The sequence below is a fragment of the Ctenopharyngodon idella genome, chromosome 24 (genome assembly GCF_019924925.1).
Source record: "Ctenopharyngodon idella isolate HZGC_01 chromosome 24, HZGC01, whole genome shotgun sequence".
In the NCBI taxonomy this organism is placed as follows: Eukaryota; Metazoa; Chordata; class Actinopteri; order Cypriniformes; family Xenocyprididae; genus Ctenopharyngodon; species Ctenopharyngodon idella.
The window spans coordinates 10,691,354-10,716,191 of record NC_067243.1 but is presented as its reverse complement, the minus strand read 5'-3'; the positions used below and the strand labels follow the sequence as shown (position 1 = coordinate 10,716,191).

The 24,838-nt window shown below is 36.1% G+C and overlaps 1 protein-coding gene across 2 annotated transcripts in view; it reads left to right on the top strand.

Annotated features, from left to right (window-relative positions):
- The first annotated feature begins 1,008 nt into the window (after positions 1–1,008).
- The window catches only part of lrp5 (low density lipoprotein receptor-related protein 5), a 69,995-nt gene continuing 46,165 nt past the window's right edge, over positions 1,009–24,838 (top strand). For both annotated transcript variants that reach the window (XM_051884045.1, XM_051884044.1), the window contains exons 1-4: positions 1,009–1,236; positions 13,181–13,381; positions 15,458–15,677; positions 22,459–22,656. In XM_051884045.1, the coding sequence (XP_051740005.1) occupies positions 1,155–1,236; positions 13,181–13,381; positions 15,458–15,677; positions 22,459–22,656 (701 nt within the window). In that variant the 5' untranslated portion in view covers positions 1,009–1,154. The remainder of the gene's footprint in view (positions 1,237–13,180; positions 13,382–15,457; positions 15,678–22,458; positions 22,657–24,838) is intronic.

Genomic DNA, 24,838 nt, shown 5'->3' with positions numbered 1-24,838 from the left:
TGGTCTGGGGCTGCATGAGTGCTGCCGGCACTGGGGAGCTACAGTTCATTAAGGGAACCATGAATGCCAACATGTACTGTGACATACTGAAGCAGAGCATGATCCCCTCCCTTCGGAGACTGGGCCGCAGGGCAGTATTCCAACATGATAACGACCCCAAACACACCTCCAAGACGACCACTGCCTTGCTAAAGAAGCTGAGGATACCTAAACCCTATTGAGCATCTGTGGGGCATCTTCAAACGGAAGGTGGAGGAGCGCAAGGTCTCTAACATCCACCAGCTCCGTGATGTCGTCATGGAGGACTGGAAGAGTGGCTCCTGTGAAGCTCTGGTGAACTCCAGTGCTGGAAAATAATGGTGGCCACACAAAATATTGACATTTTGGGCACAATTTGGACATTTAGGGGTGTACTCACTTTTGTGGCCAGCGGTTTAGACATTAATGGCTGTATGTTGAGTTATTTTGAGGGGACAGCAAATTTTATACTGTTATACAAGCTGTACACTCACTACTTTACATTGTAGCAAAGTGTCATTTCTAAAGTGTTGTCACATGAAAAGATATAATAAAATATTTACAAAAATGTGAGATACTGTATTAGCAATTGACTCATTTGGGTCTCTTTTTATTTCACTAAAAGATTATTATAATTCTGAATCAAACATTGATGTTCCATCTACTAAAACAGAATTACCAGAGGCCGTTTGAGTTCAGCAATAGTGGAAGGTCTAACATCACGGAAAAACGGAAATGAAACTTTTAAAATATATGTATAACAATATACAATAAATATATATGCACTGTTGTATTTTTATTTTTTTTTGGGATAATGCGACTGTACATTTAACTTTACACCCTTTTACTGTAGTATTTTACTTTTTTTTTTCTTTTCAAAATTACAGTTTACAGTGTGTGTGTGTCTTCTTCTGTTCGCTCCACTATTCCTATGGTCTGGCAAGGCGAACGCGCCACAGCGCCGCACAATCCCACTTGATGACGTCGATCAGTTTCCGCTGTCAGTCATTCCCCTCCTCGTGCCTCCTCTACTATCGCTGGAAGAGTCGCTCGGGCGAAAAAAAGTCCGACTGGTCGACCTACGGACTACAAACTTTCTCCTAACACCAATACCTCGAAGAAATGGAGCTGGGATTATGGAATTAAAGCCCGGAGCGCTTGCGATGGAGATTTTATTGCTGGAACTGCTGCTTTGTTGTAGTCTGACGGTGATTCGTGGTGAGTAAAATAGTTTTTGTTGAGTTTTTCCTACGGCTCTGAGGTGTTGAAGTCATTATATCACCGCGAACAATGTGATACAAAGTAAAACGCACGAGCGCGAAACAAACTAGAGCACGGTTTGTTTCGTGTAAGTTTTTGCGTATTTTGTTTCGTTTTGTTTCGCACGAGCATGTATTTAATAGAAGATGTGTAATAGTGCAACAATAGTTTGAGAAGTAACTTTAGTGAGTGAAGTCTGCGTAAACTTCAGCTAAACTATAGTCTGCGGCGGGTTTGTGAACCCAGATGTGCACTTCTGGAAGTTGAGTTTAAAACTAAAAGCCGCATTTTGTGAAGTCTGCTGGAAGTATTTGACATGTTTGATAGGAGTTTTTAGCTCCTAGGACGTGTAAACTGCTCTGGTTGTGTGTTATGGAGGCCTCGGTGGTGTCGGGTGTCAGCGAGAAAATAGTGTAAAAGTATTAAATGGGCTTTTAAGACTATTTTAAAGTCTGTTGTTTTACCTGAACTTCATCTGAATAGTGTTACTGACAATTAAGCGGATAAACTAAAGTTGGCGTTTCAACGGAAACACTGCTGAAGTTTATTAGAGTAAAAAAGAAAGACTCTCAGCAAGCCTCCAATATAAAGAGCTAGGTTTGTTTTCTAACACTTTATAATACCTTAACTAACATTAATAGTGCTTAACATGTAATTCATTTGAAGGTTATAAATTAGTTCATTAGTATAGGCTATGTCTAAATGGGAAGTTGGTGTGTTCATGATTTTTTTTAGGTTCAAATGTAGATTAATATTCGGTTTAAATGTTATATCTGTCTGTAACTAGTCTCCATTTCTGGCTTTACCACTTAACTAGTTGATTTAAAATGGACCTGTAGTGTAATAAATGAATTTTTAAAAGCATAGTCTTTCAGGTAACAAAAGCTGCATGAATAGTAATTAAGCAGAATACTTATAGTTTGGTGAAGTATATCAACTTTTTGAATATGTATCATGCCAACTCTCTATATATTGGAGAAAAGTCTATAAATTAAATGTCTGTTGTGAAAAACCCTAGACACAAATTATTAATATCAGATAGTTTCATAATGTTACTAAGCAGCATTGCTGAAAACCTTACTGTTAGAGTTGCTGGTGAGAAATTGGCATTCAAACATGCCTGTGCTTAAATATTTATAGTTTTAGCACTATGTACTCATTATTGGTTTGCTGGGATGTTTGTATTCACGCCTAGCGAGAGAGAGATTTGACTCTGGGTTGGTTTTATTTCTGGAGTAAGCAAGCAGAACCGTGTGAATATTTTAATTCAGATGGATTGAGTCATTAATTATGCATCGACTCAAGTCTATTTATATTGTTTTCATTACTTTCTTAACATTTAACAGCATTTACAAGTAGTCATTTTATATTAGACTAGTCTACTAAACTCAATTGCATAAAATAATGCTCAAGATGATCAGTTAATGTAATAGTTAGAAATGCTTTGATTCAGATTTGAATGTACATGAACATTTGAGCATTATTTAGGGTTTGCGAATGACTTCTTATTAAAAGTTATAATATAGTGTTACCAATTTGTCCAAACAACTTGAATCCAGTCCATTCCAATCCAATAAAAAAGTAAAGGTTCCAATTAGATCCAAAAAGGTTTTACAGCCTGATTCTATTGGAAAACCTTTAATACGTTCCACAATGAACAATTACATTTTCTTGTACTGTAAGTAAAACTTTTATATATGGGTGCTATAGGACCCATAAACCAAGATTATAATCTAAAAACCTTGTAATAACAAGAATTAGCTGCTGCAAAGTACCATTGAAGAACCCGTGAGGGAACAAAACCTCCTTCTTCTTGGCTGAAATGTGCCTGAATTATTGCAGGCTACATTGTTTGTATGCAGCCGTTGTTGCAATTTTTACAAGCTATTATATTGTAATTATGAGAACAGACTGTCATGTTATTGTTTCTTTGGAGTGTGGGCTCAGTGTTCTTAAATGTTTGGAGGAAAACCTGATTTATTCAGGTCACGTCAATAGCAAGTGGTTCATTTGTTGACATGCCACTATATAAGGTTGGTAGCGTCTGCCAGCAAGCAGTTTTTCTAGTAGTATTAATACAGATTTAATAAGTAGTAACCCAGTATGTGATTTTCAACCTTTTTCAGTTTTTGTGTATTCTAAGATAAAAGTGATTGAGGAAAATCTGTTGCATGTATTGCTAATTTAACATGCGTGATCAACAAAAGGCCTTGTTGAATTTTAGCATAACAAAAACCTCAAAACTTTTGATGCCATTGTCAAGCTCCTACTGCCAATGTCAATCACTCCTTAAGCTAATTAAACAAGTTTGCATTTGAATAAAATGAGTTATTGGGGGGGAAAACGAAGGAAATGTAACATCCAGTCCCTGTTTTTATCCTGTTATGGGTCAGTGTGTCTTTGCAGGACTTTTGTGTTTTATTGTTATTTTAGTTCAAAATTGTGTTAAAGGTTTGTAGACAATGTACGATAGATAGATAGATAAATAATATATAAAAATATATAAAGATTTTAAAGATGCATTTTGAGAATTTAAACGTCTTTAGGTATGAATTATTTTAGGATCATAAGGTGTCACAGAGTTCACATTGTGTTTTTTTTTAAAAACGCTTGCGTGTTTGCATACTTGCATGTTTTCTTTAACGCAATCTCTATGCTTTACTGTATGGTCTCTTGCTGATATGGGCTGGAGGAAGTGAGCGACCGGTTTTGATCGTAATCAGGCAGATCAGGTAGGTAAAAGGAGATTGAGGACAGAGGAAGAAAACAGAGATAGTGAATGAGCTGAGCAGCTTTTCATTTGAAGCTCTTTTACCCACTTTCCAGGGCTCTTCATGTGTTCATAAACCTCCTTTGTGCTCCTCCCTTCTGTAGACGGTTAATTCTGGTGACAAGCTCAGACTCCTTCAGCTGTTTCTTTGTGCTCTTCCTCTACAAAGGAGGAGCCCGGTGGGCCCAGGTGCTCTCAACTACCCCTCCTGGCACTACAAAAGTCGGAGAAGAGCGGAAGTTCCTAAGTCATATGGGTGCTTGGTTATAGAGTGGAAATGAGTTCTCCTAGGGACGTCTGTTTAGGGAGATTACTAGCAATCTTCATGCTGTGGCTGAAATTTAACTTTTGCTGGACTTTGTTTCCTCTAATAAGCCGCAGTGTTTCAAATATCCATTGAAACAAGGCTCGCTTGGCTTTTGTCCTCTGGCCTGTTGACTCTAAAACCATTACGAAGTTGCTGGAGTTCATCTGTTTCCCCTTTTGTTTCTCATTGTGCACTGTGAGAAAGTTTTGTGTCCACAGAAGTTGTGAACCTGCAGAAACTCCTTTAAGAAATCTTTGAGTGGCTTCTAATTATGTTTCTGTACAATAATAACTCTGAAATATGTGCAAAAGTTAAAGAACTACAAAAATGTTATCTTCTTGACAAAACCTTGTCTTTCAGTTTTGGTAAAAATCTCTGAGGTAAAAATTTGAAGGTTATGTAAGGTCTGTCTCTATCTGTCTGTCTGTCTATCAATCTGTCTGTCATCTCTGAGGTAAAAATGTTATATAAGATCTGTCTGTATAACTGTCTACCTATCAACATCAAGAATCTTTATTGTTTAATATTTGGTTCTTTGGAGATTAATAACTTTCTTGATGTTCCTTATAGGTTCTTCACATTGATCAATCTGTTGTTTTGGAGATTGATGAAGTTCTTGATGTTTCTTATAGGATCTCCAGATATATCTGTAATGAATGTCAAGACCTTTATTAATCCCTGAAGACCCAGATTGATAAATCCGATAGGGGTGTGGACGAGACAGTTAGCTCACGAGACAAGACGAGACACGAGATTGAGTTCACGAGAACGATACGTGATTTTTACACAGTATTTTTAAGAAATCCTCAATGATGAAATACATGGCTTGAAAAATAGTCTGCAGGTGCATTTGAAATGTTTTAACTAATCATCTTGTAATGAATGTCATTTCAGTTCGACTTTGACTATGAATTATCATATGCAGTAAAAGACAGCAATACTCATGCATTGTAAAAGGTTTTGCCACAAACAACTGACAAGCTTCTCTCCTGTATGATTTCATACGTCTCTTCAGACCTTAGAACTGTACATGATTAAAGAGCTTTTACAACTTTTGACCTAACTGAACTCTTTTCCACAAAGTGATCATAGAAATAAAAACAGTATAAATAAAAATGAATACACTTTCTCTTAGTCTCAGGCTATTAAGTGCAAACGATAAGAGCAACCATAATCAAAATACTCTCAATATTCAATGTGCAAATAGAGACCAAATTTTTCTTCAAGCATGATACAGAGTTGAGAGATGGTTACAGCTACACAGCCCAGCCAAAGATAGCTTTCATATTGGGAGATATTTGCATGCATCAGGGAGCCGCTTTCAAAATGTGAGGTATTGAAATCGCGTTTAAATGCACGTTCGCGTTTTACTTTCGCTTTCGATTTTGCTATCACGCATACTCTGTGAATAGGGAGTGGCGGTGCTGAGCGTGAATTCTACAAGATAAGACATTTGTCAGATGCTTGGTCTTGTCAGTCATCTCGTCACTTACTCTCGTCACGTGATCAGTGAACTCTGATTCCTGCTGCACTACGTACGACTCTTCAACTCTGAGCTGGATGGAATTGAAGCGACCGTTATCCAACTGAATTAAATGTGTTTTATTTCTAGAAAAAGCTAAATGACATTGGAGGCATAATGTAAACGTAGCGGTGGCATATTCTATCCTAATTTCACCCTCACACTCCGTCATGGCAATATCGCGAGACAGCTTTCCACCTTGATGAGAAATCTCGTCACACCCCTAAAATCTGAAGAACCTAGAATGAATGTCAAGAACATTATTACTGTAGGAACCATTGAAGACCCATGATTTTTTGTAATAAAGGTTAGTCATGAGGGCTGAGAATCTAATTTTCTTTAAATATAGCCTAGCTATCCTTCAACTAATGTGTTTGGTTTTGTCCACAACTGAAGGTTGATGTTTTGAAATGACGCGGAGTGAGTAATCTTGTCTGTTTGGGTAGGAGATTGTGCTGGGTGGGGGGTGCTGTCGTGGTTGTTATGCATCATGCTGGTGGTGTTTTTTCTTGCACATTTGGGCCGCAGAGGTCCGTGTGATCTCATAAAACAGTGCAGCTGTTGGGACGAGGTTATCTTTTTAATCCCCACTGCTCTGTGCTCGCCGGGGAAGGAGGTGTCCGAGTCCTCCCAGGCTCTGGTGGACCATTCCAAAGGCTTTTCTGTGCAGATGGAAGCATATGCTGCAATTATGCTGTTCGAATGACACATACATTGCCAATAGTCCCACCAAACTAGGGCTGGGCGATAAAACGATATTGCTAATTATAGCAATATATTTTTCCGTGATAAAATTGTAACAAAAGTGTTTGATATAATGTTCATGCACTAAGCAAATAATGCTGCACATGCTTGTTGCAGACTCGTGACAAAAACTGATAAGCGCTGCCATTTCTGTTGTGTATGAGAAACCTTAAATGGCAAATGCACCAAAAGCGTCTCGCCAGTAAACAGCGCTGTGAGATCCAGTGAGAAGATTTGAGTTTGGTGCAACAGAGTTCTCCCATACAAACCATAAATCAAATGTCTTCTGATTTCAGCCAGATGAAACAGCGCTGACTTTCTCAACAATACTGATGAGGAAAACAGGAGAAGCTTTGAGCCAAAATGATAGAAGGCTTTTCAATCGACGAGTCACCAACATTTACCATGATTTACTGTAGTAACACTAACTGAAACTAGGGATGCACTGAAATTTCCGCCGCCGAAAATTATCGGCCGAAAAAGGCATTTTTGGTTTTTGGCCGAAAGAGAAAAAAGGCAGAAAATAAAAGCCGAAAATATGCAGCCCTGCCCCCTCCGTGTTCAGTTAATATATATGTTATATAATATAAACCTGATTCTGTTGCATCGAACTGAATGAAGAATAACATATTGATATATTGATATTAATGTTTTTAACCTTATTTTATTACAGGCCTATTTTCTGTCCAATTTTTGTTACTTTAGTATTTGTATTTAAGTTTAGTAAAGGGTGGTTATTATATGGCTTGTATTTTTTATTTATTTTTTTTTTTATTCAGATTCAGTAAAATTATTGAATTTAATTAAAAAGTATAATATTAATAGTACAATTATACAAAAAAACTAATGAAAAATAAGAAATGAATAATTTTTTTTTTTAAGTCATTTTCGATTTCCTGTTTTTGGCCAAGTACATCTAGAATTTTCGGGTTCGGCCCATAATTTTTATTTCGGTGCATCCCTAACTGAAACCATGGGATTGTGGCAAAAATGTGGGATATTCATATCGAATTTTATTATATTATTATTGTGAACATTAAAGGAGTAATGTAAAATAATTGCAGTATTTTTTTGTTATTAAGCTAAGCTATAACAGTTTTTGTGCATTTGTATTTATACTAAATGTTTTTAGGCTACTGTTTTTCATAACAAATACCACAGAAACCAAATAGCCTAGTTACTTTTTACCATGGTAGTGAGGTGTGGTTTTACCTGTGGTAAACATGATCAAAATACTATGGAAGACTAAATTTTACTTATAAAAATTTTACCCTTTAAATATGAGGTTGTTACAGCTTTTAGAGATGTTCCTGTTTTTGTTAATGAACATAAATTTACATCTGCTTCCCAACTCAAGCTACTGTCAAATGTGTCATTTTAAGAGATAAAAGATTTAAGAGATGTAATATTAATTTGTGATATGTTCACCTGTTTGGCAAGTGTTGGTGATGTTCTGATGATAAAACCACAATTTATTGTCTGGTTTCTCCAAGCCTTCACTCAGGAGCAAAAAAATGCCTTTAAACTTGAAAGAAATAAAGATTTGACACTTATCATGATAATTATCGATGTCTTCTGATAATTTTATCGTGATAACTTTTCTGGCCATATCGCAGAGCCCAACACCAAACTGTGTAAAATGTAAATGCTTAAAAAAACTAACTGATAAGAAGAAAGAATAGACCTGCATCTTCTTTTCAGAGTGATTCGAGTTGGTTGGTCTCTGTGTTTGATGTAGTTGGAAAGCTGGAAGAAAGGAGTGGACCAAATGATTGAAGGAACAATCTGTGGGCCAGCGAAGTGAAGACAGGGGGTTTTTGTTTGATGTCTGGGGTCTGTTGTTGCTTACAGCATGTGTACTTCACGCCTCTGTCACTGTTTAGTAGACGGAGTGCTGTGTTTGTATGAAGTGTATACAACTGTAAATCATGCTAAAGTTGCGTTTACACTTGCCAAATAATTGCAAGACACTTCCTGTGGTCATAGCCGGTCAGTCAGTTTGTGAAAACTGTATGGAAAGGTAAACCTAAAAGTGTTGTTTTAGACTTAGCATCATTTTGTTATGTTTTACAGTAAATTTGTCTTGTAATCGATGGTCTTTAATAGTTTTAAATGGTCCAGAATAGAGAGAAGGATTGATCAAATCTGGCTTCTTAGAGTGTCGTATGGGCAATTACTAAACGATATGCATATGTGTGTTCTTAGCAGGAAGTGGCTTAAATTATCTTCATTTTAGGCTCCTCTATGTTTGGTGACACACCTTTTTTTTTTTTTTTTTTTAAGTAAAATCAACCTATGCATGGCTTATTTATAGCTGACCATAATTTAAAACACCTTTTTACGTTATCCCTGCTGGTTAGTGAAAAATTACACTCAAGCCCAAAATTGTTGCGGTGTTTGCTTTTAGATAACACCAAATCACACATTGTGCTCTGTTTAGTCTCGTAAGACTGCTTGCTTAGTGGATAGTGGCTTGGGCAGAAAGCTGAGATCACGTGATGGAATATGCCACTTTAGGACCATTGAAATCTCGACGTAAGTAACAAATTGCTATTACTTTTGCTCAAACTTTAGGTTGGCATCTAAACAAACCTCTAACCACAAGTATTAAACTTTGGCGTGTAACTCATCCTGAAAAGATTGTGCTACAGACAATGAGTGATACCTGAAATCATGCGGTTTGTTGAGGAGAGGCTTTTACTTTTGTAAGCGATCAGACTTAGAGTTTTTACCTGTCAGCTGATAAAATGGGTGAGGAAAAATCTTGCCAACTTGCATTGAATGGCTCTTCTTCTCACAGATTTTAACCACTTTTACATTAACCCTCTAAAGCATGCCATATAAAATAATAGTCTGAAATATAATTTAAACTGCTTATTGAATTAGGGCTGCACGATAAATTGAAATTAACATGAAATCGCATTTAAATCGATTAAACCGAAAGGCTGTGATTATTATTTTATTTTTTTTTATTATTGTCAATGAAGCACGGCTCTGTGATCAATAGTAAATGCTGCTCCATCTGAAAGCACTGCGAGTTTGAGTTGCTTATAACGTGCATTTGAAAAAGCAACACGCGTCAAACATCTTTCCAAACATGAGAAGCATTTATGAACCTCTTGTCCAACAAAAAACAATATCATGTTTTTACTCCAAACTCACTTCATAACGTCGGTTGAGCATCCTTCTGTTAGATGATGTGGCTTTTTATGCAGAATAAGACACAAAACATGTTATTTCATAGTATTCTATGCAGTAATAAGGGCTATGTTGATTAGCATCGAAATATAAATATACTTTATTATCATGAAAACACCTGAGAAGGCTTGAAGAACTGAAATATACCATATATTGTCATTGTCGTGTTTATTAGTTATGTTTAATCAATCAAAGTGTTTCAATCTTCTGGTTACTCACCTACAGCGATAGTAGGGCTGGGTAAAAAATATCGATTTCTCGATTCTCATTTTTACGAACCGATATCGATTCTTAAATCCCAAGAATCGATTAGTCTAGTCTGTTTTCAGTTGATGAATGAACAGAACATGTAGCGCGCCTCCCATCCAATAAATCGCAATAATCTTTGTGCTTTGTTACTTTTGATATGAAGCAAAGTCTCAAATTTCATATGACGTCCATCTTATTATGAGATTCAAAAAATAAATACTGTTTTGGCGCTGTTTAATGTGACGTGACAGATCGCTTTAGCGCCTCAGTTAAAGAGAAGCGGCAGCTCGGAGCGAATGTGAACATCCTCTCCTCCACTTTAATACCAGTTACAGCGCGAAATAAACATGAATAAACATCTGAAGGTATGTTAAAATACACAGTACAACTTACTCATGTCTCTTGTAATAGCTCAATCAGTGTTTCAGCCTCGGAAAGACATCAATAAAACAGCTTGTAAACAATGTCACGTAACGTCACATTTATCTCAGAAAAACATATTCAGTGACCATAAACTCATTAGTCAGCTAGAAAAGTGAACTCTAGAAAGCAGCATTCTGATAAATATAGCTATGCACCGTTACATATTCATTATAATGTTCTTCAATATTTAATGGATGTTTGAATAAATCAGTTATGACAGCCACGATTTAAATGTTTATATTTAAAAAAAACGAATTGGAGTAGAAATGTGATTATGTAATTCTAAACTTTATTTATTATTAAAAAACATAGTTGAGTGTATTTTAAGTGTTTGTATATTTATCTGAGTGGAGCTCACAGACACCAGGAATGGATTAACTCAATGGTTTTAGTTCTCAGATTTGGCTCCCTTGTTCTGAAAACCAAAGTGTTTCTGTTTAGATGCCGTATATACAGCGTATCTTTAGGCATATTTGTACCTAGTAAGTTAATTTTAACCCTCAATATTATAGTAAAGTAGTACCAACTGACTCCCATGTGTAGTTTTCAGCATTAGTTGAGAGATATACTACATCCAAAATAATCGAATTGAAATTGTAATCGAATCAAATAGAATCGCAAGCATGCGAATAGAAATTTAATTGAATCATGAAAATTGTGTCAATACCCAGCCTAAGCGATAGTATAATGCCCATAGGGATTTCCAGGAATGAAGTGCGCTATATCGTACTTCTGTGGGGCATATTTAAAGTTTCTGCGCAAGAGCGCCCTCTGGTTTTCAGATGGAGCAGCATTTACTGCTGATAAGAGAGCCGTGATTCACTGAAAAGCTGCGCATAAAAAAAATTGCAGCCTTTGCCAAATCGCGTGCGATTTAATTCCGATTAATCATACAGCCCTATTATTGAACCTTTAGACAAAATCTAAAATAGGCTTTTATGGCTAATGTAGTAAGCTATAGGAGAGTATGGATTTTATTGGAGGAGGAAAAAACTATATTGAGCAAATAAATGAAATTTGGTGCAGTTGCTGATATTCAGCCAAAAGTAAGATGTAATTCTGATATCTTGTATTGTAAATCAACACTCAAAAAAATGAATTCACTGTTGTTAGTTTCACTCAAACCATCCTTGTTCACTTTACTTAAAATCTCATGTAACTACATGAACTTAATTTAACTGAGTTGTCTGTACTAAAAAATGAGTATTGTCAGCTTTACTTAATAAGTGTTTGTTCAGTCAATTTAACATTGCTGAGTGAAACGCACTAATTAATGTTGACATAACTAACTGGGCAGTAGATCTGTAGTTCCCAGCGTGCTTTGCAAGGGACTGCATTAGGAGAGTAAATTTAGGGATTGAAGTGTTATTTTGTGTTTTTCAGTAAAGGGAAAGACAGTTTATGTTAGTAATATTCAGTTATGATGGACATTTAGAGGAGTTTCTGTAATGTTTTTTTAATTTTGTGGTTACCATTATGCAGAAGAGTGGCACCTGTGTTTAGGCTGTGAGCCTTATATATATGCATGTTTATAGGCTAAAATTCCTGCTATCAATTAAATTCAATGAGTTATTGTTTTGGGTACATTTTGTTTGTGCTACAAATGAGTTAATTTAATAAGGTAAATTAAGTCAATAAATGTGTTCACCTTATGTAATAAACAACATTATTAAGTAAACTGCACATGTAAATATTATGTAACAGTGACAAATTCAAATGATTTGTATTTACTCAAAGAAATTTTGTCAGCTTTACTTGAATTTCTTTTGTTCATACAACTAAATTGGTTTTACTCAATTGTGTTATTACTCAATGTAAATTACTCAATATAGTTGCGTGGAACCACTTGACACTGGGGGGGGGGAGCAAAGCATATAATGCAATGCATTGATGAGAGATGTACAAAATGTTCCCCAAAAGCCTGATATATCATATTTGACACTCACATTTTAACATGCTTTTTCTAAAGAATAATATATGGATAATCAACAGGTTTTTCATGTAACTAATATAGAGGCTTTTGAAATTTGCCTATCAAATATGATAGAGTTGGCTTTTTACGGTTAATATTAATCCTTGAGGAGTTTTAAATGTTATTATTAATAGCATTACCACAAACATCAGAAAGCCGCAGTTGCTTGCCGATGGTGACATGGTTCTTAGTAAAGCGGCATGCTGGTAAACCACAGCAGGACGTCCCAACCCTCAGCACTCTCACCATAGCCATTGTGTCTGTATCTAATGACATCATATGTCCTCTCCCCCCTCACCCTCTGGAAGTTATTGACTGCGACGTGAGTGGCACTTGCTGGCACATGCGGCCGGGTGTGAGGTGCCAACTGGCGGTCCCCGTGGAGATATCTGGGTGCCAAAATGAAGGGCAGACATTTCCGTTGTTTCCTCTGCTGTTCCTTCCCTAGAGAGCGTCACATGTGCCTCTCATTTAGTGCGATGAGTTCATGAAAAACACTGATTATTTAGAGACCGGGAGCTTGGATTGCAGCAGACAGACGGAGTGGATTACCAAGCACGTTTTTTGAAAGGCCAGATTTCTTGGTAGCAAAAATGCAGAGTCATCATTTGTAACGAAAATGTTATTGCTTGTTGCTCCAATATTTTTAATGATGATTTAACCCAATGAAATGAAACCTTGCCCATCTCTTTGGTCACACCTGAACTTCGCCGCCAGGTTCTCCTTTGCTGCTCTTCGCCAACCGGCGGGATGTTCGTCTGGTGGACGCGGAGGCGGGCCGGTCTGAGTCCGCTGTGGTCGTCAGCGATCTTGAGGATGCGGCCGCAGTGGACTTTCTGTTCTCGGAGGGCCTGATATTCTGGACGGACGTCAGTGAGGAGGCCATCAAACAGACCTACTACAACCTCAGTACTATCTGTAAGATCAGTGTTTTGTGATTTGGAATTACTGTCAAGAAAATTACTGAAGATGGCAATGTAGATACTTTTATTTATGTTTGTAATTTTAAAAATTCCATCTTTTTTTTTTTTTTTTTCCCACCCGTGGGATTTTATTTTTTAGCACAGTGCTGTTGCATTGATATAAAAATTCTGGACGATACCGATAAGCTGATCAATAGAAATGGCTCTTATTTAAAAACCTATACCATTTTTATAAATATAAAATAAACAAAATATAAACGTAATAAAGCAGTGCTTAAGAGAATATAGACATCACAACATACACTATTGTTCATAAGTTTGGGGTCAGTAGCCGCGTTTCTATTACAGATTTGCGCAAAACTTTTATGATATTTTCTAAATATCGATAAAGGACTATTGCGAAATGACAGCGTTTCCATTAACCGACGTTATGCGACTAAAACGTCTTTTTTTCCTCTTGCGATAAGTCTTTTCAAAACTCATGGCAACAGATGTTGGTAGGTTTACGTATATCGCAGCTACTGCACTAGCTATTATTTTTAATCAAAGGAGACGTAGGCATGTTATCCAAGCTTTTATGGCAAGGAAAGCCCGTTATACTTGGGAGTGGCCACGTATGAGGTGTTTCTGGGTGTTTCTCCCTCCTATCTGCTTCGAGGACTTAATAAATTCAAATTGTGGCATTTCTTTGCTGTTTAGAATCCAGTATTCCCGTAATACTTTTGTCTTTTATGAGTTTAATGAAGAACTCTCATCTTCTGTCCAAACATACCGCGCCCTCTTTAAAGAATGATCGCCTTTTACATATGGCAGGTGACCTGTAAATGCGAAAAAAAACGTTTCCATTGCAGTTTTGTAAAATATTCCTTTTTCGAATTGCCTGAAAAAACACCTCATGTGAGCGTAAAAACTCCCATATATCACAAAAAAGTTTTTGCGAATTTGACGTGTTTCCATTGGGCGTATTTTCAATTCGAAATTTCAGTTTGCGCCGTTTAAAGGGTAATGGAAACGTGACTAGTGAGATTTTTTTTATGCTCACCAAGGCTGCATTTATGTGTTATACAGTAAAACAGTAATATTGTAAAATATTATTACAATTACAAATTGCTGTTTTCTATTTTAATATATGTTGAAATGTAATTTATTCCTCTGTTGCAAAGCTGAATTTTCAGCATCATTAGATTTTTGCTGATCAAAAAAAATTTCTTATTATCAATTTTGAATTTTTTTGAGGAAAGCGTGACACTTTTTTATTTTCAGGATTCTTTGAAGAATAGAAAGCTCAAAAGAACAGCTTTTATTTGAAATAGAAATCTTGGTAACACTTATTTTAGGGTTCAATTCTCACTTTTAACTAGTTGCTTATTAGCATGCATATTACTAGGATATTGGTTGTTTATTAGTACTTATAAAGCACATATTAATGCCTTATACTGCATGACCATATTCTTAAACACTACACAAACTACCTTACTAACTATTACTAAGCAGTAAATTAGGAGTTAAGTCAGGCAAAAGTTGTAGTTAATAGTAAATATGTGTTCCCTACACTGAAGTGTTACCTAAATCCTTTATAACATTATCAAAGTCTTTTCTGTCACACTTGATTAATTTAGAAAAGGAAAAAAATCCTTCCATGTCTAATGATGTCTAATAGTAATGAAATGTCATTATTAAGTTAAATATTTGCCATAATCTAGTGCTATAAGTTAGCAGTAGATGATGATAAAAGTAATCTAAAAATAGGCAAAGATCATTAAATATGCAATATTAGCAGTTACTAATGAATAAAATAATTTAAATAAAAAAATTGGCCAATAACTGCAATATAGTCTCATTCATGGTTCCATGTATTCAAAAATGCATGTGTTTGGTTTTGAGACGACTGAAAATCAATGCCGATTGGTCATTTAGGACATTTTTTGAATAAGAATTGATTTTTGCAGGCAGCAACCCTGCTATAGCACAGCAAAAAGCTGTATCATTATCTGGAGGCAGAATGAAACATTTGAGGAATGCTTAAACTGATAATACTGTTATGGAACTGAATGGATGCCTTGTTTTTCAGCTATGAAGGAGGCCACACTGGGCAGAGGGCAGACGGTAGTGGTATCAGGTCTGGATTCCCCCGATGGCTTAGCCTGCGACTGGCTCGGACGCAAACTCTACTGGACCGACTCTGAGACGAACCGCATCGAAGTAGCCAACTTGGACGGCACCTCTCGTAAGGTGCTCTTCTGGCAAGATCTTGACCAGCCCCGGGCGATAGCGCTAAACCCTGCTCATAGGTGAGTCCCTTCCTCTCTGCCCTCATTTCCTCTTTCTCTCGCCCCCATTCTCCATTCAGTGGGTGGTCTTCGCATGCGTCCTTCCACCCTTGACCCCCCAGTGTTCATTAATATGTGGCCTAGATGTTTATTTATAGGCCATTAGAACTTCCCCCCCAAAGGGAGATTGGGATGCAACGTAGCGTTCAGGCTGTTTCCTGTTGTTGTGTGGCGTGTAGATCCTGCATGACAAACCTTCACTCTTCTGGTGCCGTTTGTCCGCCCCGAAGTAGATTCCACTTGTGTGTCCCCTCTGACTTGGCTGGCGAGTTGGTGTGTTTATATGCAACATGTAACTTGAGTTCTGAGAGATCGCTCTCACTTACATTACTTAAGCCCTGGCTTAGCGTGTACGCACGTACTTGGCTTGAGACATGTTAGGTAATGTGAGTCACAGTCTGTGGCGTGTCTTATAGTTGGAGGATTGTAACAGTTTTAAGAATGATATCTAGGGCTGCACAATTAATCGAATTTTTTAATCGTGATTACTATTACGGATGCCACAATTACATAATTGTTCAAAGGCATAATTACAACAAAAAAAAGTCCACTTGCATTATTCTTAAGGTTTTTTTTTATTTTTTAGTATAACATTATAATACCATGCATATTTTTTACTTTCTTTTTTTTTTTTATTAAAGGATAAACCAAACCAATGTATAGTTGACATTTGAGGCTTAATGCCATAGAAAAGCATTAAAAGTTTTTCTGGCAGGATGTTTTAAGGTTGTTTATTTTCATATAAAAATATGGCATGCTTTTGCTTCAAACAATGGTATAAAGCTATTAAAAACATCATTCAATGTAAATTGTGATAATTGTAATTTAATAATCGCAATTACAATCTCAAGGGAATAATCGACAATTATGATTTTTGTCATAATCGTGCAGCCTTAATGATATCAACAAATTCACTTTTTTTGAGGATTTTAAGCCTGTCATGATTTTATTCTATTCTAGCTGTGCAGTTCATTCCTGTCTACTGTCAAATACAATATTATTATTATTATTATTATTATTATTATTATTATTATTAATTAGAGATGCACTGATTGCAATTTTCTTGGCCAATTCTGATTTCTAATTTTTTTTTTTTTTTTTTTTTTTTTTTTTTTTTTTTTTTTTTTTTTTGTTAGTGTGATCTGCTGATGCCGATTTTTGCCAATTCCGATTTTCTTTCTAAAAAGTATAATTGACAGCATATACTAACAAAAATCTACTTTTCCTCAACGCAGTTTTATTTTCATAAAAAAAAAAATCACAAGTAAAAAGTCAGTAATAAAATAAGAACAAATAAACAGAAAGACTGGCCGGTCGATCGGTGCATCTCTAATAATAATAATATTTTATCATTATTATTTAAAAATATTTTATAGACTTTAAAATACGGAAAATATTTAATATTAATTACTTTTTGTTTTCCCAGTCATGAGTCAGAACCGCAGGTACTGCAGGTCACTACATGAACGTAATGAATTCAGAAATTCATTATTCATCATTCACTATACGTCATATTCATTATAGTGATTCAAAAGTTATCCATGGATAATGTGATGGTGTATTGTGTGTGTTTAAATTTAGCTGACCATTGATAGCTTGCAGACGATTGCTACACAAAAGCTGCGCGTGCTTGTGACTCTAGCTCTGCTCACAGGACATGCCTCCAGGCGCTCGGCTGTTTTCGGAAAGACTCGGTATAGCCTATGTATCTTTTATAAATATGATAAAACTAAAGCCTTTTCGGCGATATGAAGGATGCTATACTACTCTATAGGTACTTAAGTTTAACATGAGATTGGCAGAAACTGTGTGTGATACCCACCGTTTAAGAAAAACATGGTCAGGTCAAAGTGTCTGAATAATTTTTGGTTCCAAATTTTTATCAATTTTACTGGTAGTCCACTGTATGATGAATTTTTGGGTATAATATGTCACAGTTTACTTTATTTAGCTATCCTCACTTACATAAATGAACTATAGTGTCCTGCACCCACTAGTAAAAATATATATCAAAAATGTCAGTTTGGTGTCATTTTTTTTTTCTGCTTTTTTCAAATGGATATATTTTTAATTATTTTAATAATTTGTTACTCATTGTCATAGATCACAAGTTGTTACAGGCCATAACAATGTTATATTTTCGGTAAAACGCGTCTTATATAGTTGACTTGTTGTCGAACTAGTCAGTGTCAATTCTGTTACCGTCAAACTCTGTTACCAAGGTAGAGTAACAGTGTTGACAGTATGTAACAGAAGTGGCAGTCGTACACAGAGAAACACACACTCTCTCTCTCCCTCTCTCTAACACTCACATACACGACTGTCAACACTGTTACTCTACCTTGGTAACAGAGTTTGACGATAACAGAATTGACACTGACTAGTTCGACAAGAAAACATGATTGACTCATGAAGTGACTTTTTAGAATTAGTAACGGAGGCTTGGGCTCAATTTTTAAACTGTCAACTTGAGATTTGAATCCATGGCGGAAGGAAGTAATTCCGCACAAAAGACACTCAGTTATTGTTTCTTGTTTATAAAATATAAATATAAATAGCCCGATTAAATATCAATGCCGTTTTTATCATGACAGCTCGAGGTCTAGGTTAAAAAAGCTAAATGCACTGCTGCTGAACTGTGCTTTTCACATTTTTTATCGTCCATCTAGTTGCGAGCACAAGGCTTTTAGCTCATTGTGTATTTATGACACCCAAGAGCTAGGACATTTTTCCCAGAATGCATTTCACTTTGTACGGTGTATGATGAAGACATTAAAAATGGAGCCAGACACTGTTCCTGGCCTGTCGCCTAAAGAAACATATCCATACCGCATGCTTTTTTTCAAAACATTAGCTGCCTGTTTTTTTAAAGTTCATTGCATTTGAAAGAAATAGTCAGAGTGAGAAATCCACAAAGATCCAGTTACTCTGCAATCCGAAAGTTAATGTCTGGCATTTTTGAGCAGACATATTTAATATAAGCTTCGTGCACTTTTATTTTCTTATTGTCACCGCCTGAGAGCTTTGAGTTGAGATTTACCGTGGAGATCCAAGACCTCTGTCGGGGCCCTGCTTCAGATCACTGAAAGGGGGGCTCTGCTTTTTACAACCCCCTCAGAGTGAGAGTAACCGCATGCAGGGGCCCCTGAATTATGTTTGTCTGTTCTCAAGACACGTTCATTGTTTTCACATTCTCCAAAAGAGGCTTGGGAGGAGTGAAAAGATGAATTGCCATCAGATGAAAAGAATGGGTGTTTTTTAATTTATTGCCGTGTTAAATTTGCTGACTCTTCTTGAATTTTAAAATATGAACAAAAAAAATACAGTTTTTATTGCCAGACAGACATGGCACATCCAAATATCTGACAGAAGTGTTTTATTTGGAGTTATATAGCTGGTATTTAACGTTTGGAGACGTTCTGCCGTCTTCTGTTAGACATTCCACCATCTCAGTTCATTGGGTGGCTTCAGTTGATGTTCTCTGTTGCGTGGCCAAGCGTCAGGTTTATATCTGCATATAACACAAGACAAAATCACAACAAACTCACTCGCACGCACTCCAGAGATACTGACTCTGGTTGTTTGTCTCCGCTGACGTCTTTGCATGAGAGTTTTTCTTTAATGTGATATCTGGTTTTGGTAGCAAAAGCAAAACGAGACATTGCTAAGCTACTTTACCTTCTTCACTTTCTCTGCAGAGTAAAATCTGTAGAATTGTGGTTACAAAAATGGTAAAATGTGTTAAATTGACATGAGCACTGCACTCTTTGTGGTAGCTAAACACATTAGCGCAATAGCTTTCTGAGGAATTCTTAGATAGCTAGTCAATTAGCTGAACATTGTGACTTATCTCTAGCTAATAAGTTGCTAAATTTGAAGCCAAAGTCCCAGTTATAAACCTCACTACAGACTGACATTCAAAGAGTTATTGTCCTTGTTACGGCCTTCTTCAGAACCATTGTTCAGTCGTCTCTTTGTTCTGTCAGCCGTCAGGTTTCGGCAGTGGTGTAATGCTAAAGTTCCTAATTGAGAAAAATACAGCACAACCGTTGGAGCCACAGGCAGGCTAATAGGATGCATCTCAGGGGAGGAAGGGCTGGTTGAGTTTTCATGCTTGGTCTCCCTGCTGGCATGAGGCTTGATAAGTGTTTCCGTTGGCAACACGCTTGCTGTCGTAGCTTGTACGCTACAAGTAATCACGGCTTCTCTGGGCGAATGCTTCCCTTTATGCATTTTTTCGTCTTGTCTTTTTGCCATTTTTGTCGTCATTCCCCCTCCTTCCCTCTTGTCTTCATTCTCTTTTTTTTCCATTGGCGGTTTGCTTTTTTGTGTTGATTAGAAAACTAAATTAAATTTTGACACATATTATGGATGTAGTTTAGCCACACAACTGTAACTTTTCAGATTTCATATTCCCTCACAAGTAGGCTAATAGGCTATACAAAATTGGTTAGACTCACACACACAATGCTTAACAACATGAACAGGGCATTGTTCTGTTTAAGGAAGGCATGAAACAACTTCATATAGTTAAGCCAGTCGACACCATTTAACAATTTGCTGATATGCCATCAAGACAACTACAGTTCCTGAACTGTACTTCAGTTAAAGTACAACGTATTGTAGCAGCAGCTACCCGTAATTACATTTGAGAGGTGTGGTGTGCCTTTACATATGATTGGAGTGATATTCATAAAAGAACACTTTACTCCACTCCAATTAAATCTGTCATCATTTACTCACCCTCATTTTCTTTCTTCTGAGAAACACAAAAGGAGATATTTAGAGCAGTGTTGTTGCTGCTCTGTTCCATGCAGTGAAAGTCAATGGTAACAGTGCTTTCGAACCGCAACAATGAGAAAGAAGTAACGTAAAAGTGGTCCATACGACTTCTACACTGTATTCTAAGTGTTCTGAAGTTTAAGTTGCTTATGCATTAAAAATTTCTCTATTTTAAGACTCATTGCACCAAGTTTGACATCAGTGAATACCAAATGACATTGGTTTTGGCATCTTGTAATTGATGTATGATTCGGGCGGAAAAATTTAATTTTGTGGTTTTTTTGACTGTTTTAAAAAAAATGCTGTGCTTCTTTGTAGGGTTGTGCAATTTGGCTGAAAATACATTTGGGTCATTGACGAATAAGGTTTTTAAAAGTGTAAAAAACATAATGGAGATATAATTAATTTTGAAGTTTTATTAAGTGTTATCAATGAGATTATGTGGTTTTTATAATCAATTAACACTGCTTTTTCAATTTTTACAAAATGGACAAAATTCGTCACCAAAAAAGTAATTCGGTTTAACTAAAATTTCGGTTTACCAAACGACACTTATGGTTATACCGAATGACAATATTTTCAAACAGTGCTAACAGACTGATATTTAGCTAGCTAGCAAAAGGACAATCAAACATTTTATATTTAGTACAAGTTTTTTAAATATTACAAAATTTTCCATGTTTTGTAGCAGTTGTACCGAAAGACCTGATGTTTCGGGACATGCGTATGAGCAAGTGAAAACATGAATTTTTCAAATAGTTAATAGAGAGTTAGTTACTTTGCTTTATGACCATGTGTCTGAATGATGTCACATCCTGTCACATGATATTGACCGGATGACTTGATCCAAAATGGTCCCTTTATATTGGTTACTCCGAATGACATCAATGAAATTAATTTTTTCAGACATTATTTCTCATAACAAAGCAACGACTTCTACACATAATTTTAATACTGTTTTGCACTATGTTGATATATGATGATATAAAATCATGCCAGAATAAAAAAATATATACATTTGTTACATTTTAAGATATTTTAATCACAAATGAAATGGCTGTATTGGCCTTTGGACGGTTAAACCGAATGACCTTTTGACACTTCAAAATATGTAAAATACCTTTATATGTAGCAAAATATAATTAAAACCTTTTGGATTCAATAAAAGAGATCTAGTTGTATTGCTTTACATACTTTGGATGTCATATCTTTGTTTATTATTATTATTATTATTATTATTATTAAGGCCTTTGGACAAAAAAATGACCCATTACGTCATGGACCCATTTATCAATATGACTGTAAAATGCAAATAATAATAATAAGTTATTATTATTATTATTATTACTAAATAAAAATATTAATCAAAATAAGAAATATTAGTATTTTAATATTTCATGTGAGGAGCAGCATGTGCAAACCAAGCCTCCCTTTTTTGGTATGTATTTGATATTTGTCAGGTTACTATGGCTAGTTTACGATCCTTTTTGTTTTCCATGAACATTTGAATTGGCTGCTAGTATTTCCTGAAGACATGAAAAGGCTTTTTGCCAACAAAGAAGATTAGAGTTGTTGAGCATGTGCTTGGGTTTGGTTGCTGTGTTGTGTTTTCCTCATATGAAGTGTTTCAAGTGAGACAGGCTCTGGCAAATATAACTCTGATATGGTTTGCTTTGAAAACAGCCTGCTCTCGAAGCGTTTGTTTAGTCTAACTCCAAATACATGTTGCCTAACCTTGAGCAGCTTCCAGTCAATACGTAAACCGTTGCAAACTCAGTGTCCCACCATACTTGAGTGTGTTTGTTCTTTGTTACTGATTGCATGTTATACTCCTTGTAAATAGGGATGTGAAAACTAGACATATTCATCGTCTAGTCGGTGGATGACTGGTCGACTCGTTGTGACTGTTTTCTCTCGGATAATGGAATCCAGCTGACTGTCGCTTTTTTCTTCTTCTCAGGTACATGTATTGGACCGACTGGGGGGAGGAGCCGAGAATAGAGAGAGCGGGAATGGATGGCAGCAATCGACAAATCATTGTCCACCAGCAAATCTATTGGCCCAATGGACTGACCATCGACCTCGAGGAGCAGAAGCTCTACTGGGCCGACGCCAAGCTCAGCTTCATCCACAAGGCCAACTTGGATGGAACAGCTCGGTCAGTTTCCTCATTCTTTCTCTCTTATTCGCAATTCATCTCCTTGTATTTCTTTCTCTTTACCATCCAGTTTGAAGCCGAGTAGTATAGAGTCTGTGGCCCAATCCAAACACTCCCTGCACGTAGGCCCTATACTTGAGACCCCCGCCCTACTTCCGCCCACTTTTAACTTGAGATGACCTCCGTGCCATATACCACTGTAACCTGATCCCTCCTGGCATTATGGGTATGATTCAGGCCCCAAGCCAAAGGGGGTTACATTTCCTTTTGTGTATGTAGGATTTCGTAGCAACTTCAATAAAGAAAGGTATGTCGGACCCTCTGCTATGTTGAGATTTGCATTGCTAGTAGATCTGCCAGAGTCGTGTGGTCTGACTAGGCCTGTAGTCCAGCAGATGTCATTGAAAGAGAAAGCTGACCTATATCTAGAGACCAGAGACATATCATAGAGACGTATATGATTTAGTCTTTTTTATATTTTGGTCAGTGATGTGACGGGTCATTTTTTTTGTCCAAAGGCCTTAATAATAATAATAATAAAAAACAAAGATATGACATCCAAAGTATGTAAGGTAGTACAACTAGATCTCTTTTATTGAATCCAAAAGGATTTAATTATATTTTGCTACATATAAAGGTAACTTAAAAGATTTTAAAGTGTCAAAAGGTCATTCGGTTTAACCGTCCAAAGGCCAATACAGCCATTTCATTTGTGATTAAAACATTTAAAAATGTAATAAATGTATATATTTTTTTATTCTGGCATGGTTTTTTAACATCATATATCAACATAGTGCAAAACGATATTAAAATTATGTGTAGAAGTCGTTGCTTTGTTATGAGAAAGAAAGTCCGGAGAAATTAATTTTATTGATGTCATTTGGAGTAACCAATATAAAGGGACCATTTTGGATCAAGTCATGCGGTCAATATCATGTGACAGGATGTGACATCATTCAGACACATGCAAAGGACCACATGGTCGTGAAGCAAAGTAACTAACTCTCTAACTATTTGAAAAATTAATGTTTTCACTTGCTCATACGCATGTCCCGAAACATCAGGTCATTCGGTACAACCGCTATAAAACATGGAAAATGTTGTATTATTTTAAAAACTAAATATAAAATGTTTGATTGTCCTTTTGCTAGCTAGCTAGATAGATATCGTCATTTGGTAAAACTGATATTTTTTAAAACTGACTTTTTTGGTGACAAATTTTGTCCATCTTGTAAAAAATGACAAAAGCAGTGTTAATTGATTATAAAAACCACATAATCTCATTGTTAACACTTACTAAAACTTCATTATGTTTTTTTACACTTTTAAAAACCTTATTCGTCCTCTTTCAATGACATCTGCTAGACTTACATACTCAGTCTTATATCTGAAAAGTTATTTCAGTTATTTTTGAATTATTAAATTGACAGATGGCTCCCTCATTTAAGTGGCATTCCTTATCTGCCAAAAAAGACAAATCAGTTAGAAAAATGTATCAAATTGTATTATTTAAATTTTATAGTTTCAATAAATAATAGTTTATTCATTTTTAAATTGGTTCCTTCATTTCTTTAATTCATATTCCCAGTCTTCCATAATTTATGTAGATGTTTTTTGTGGTTTTTTTCTGTTTATTGCAGGTTTTTCTATCCCTGCAGTGTTCATGTTTACTTTCAAGTAATAATTTACTTTGCTTGCTCATATTTGTTGTGTAACCTGAAAAACATCGGAGAGCATCTAGTGTAATTCTCTCAAAGGTCTTTTTGACTAATTCAGACTTGAGTAATTGCAGTTGCCTTACAGCTGTGGATCAGTGGTGCGCTCTTTATTCCATCTTCTTAGTGGCACTTGTGACATTAAACCATTAATTTAAGGATCTGCTGTCCTCATACAGAATTGGCTGGAGAACAGACACTATGTAGGGATTCTCTTCAATGTCACATCTTAATGTAAAATGGTTAGCGCTTCTATTTAAATGTTTACCCTCTTTTTTTTTTTCTTTTTTTTTTCTTTTTTTTTTTTTAAAGCCCTTTGTTTAAAAGGTGTTTCAGTTTGCTGGCTTCAAATGTCCTCGCTACTACCAAGAGTGCGTCAAAAGCTGTGAAAAATCTGGATGTAATTACGTTTTGAAAGCACTGACCACCCCCCACCACCACCACTCTTTCTGCTGTTCGTCACACGC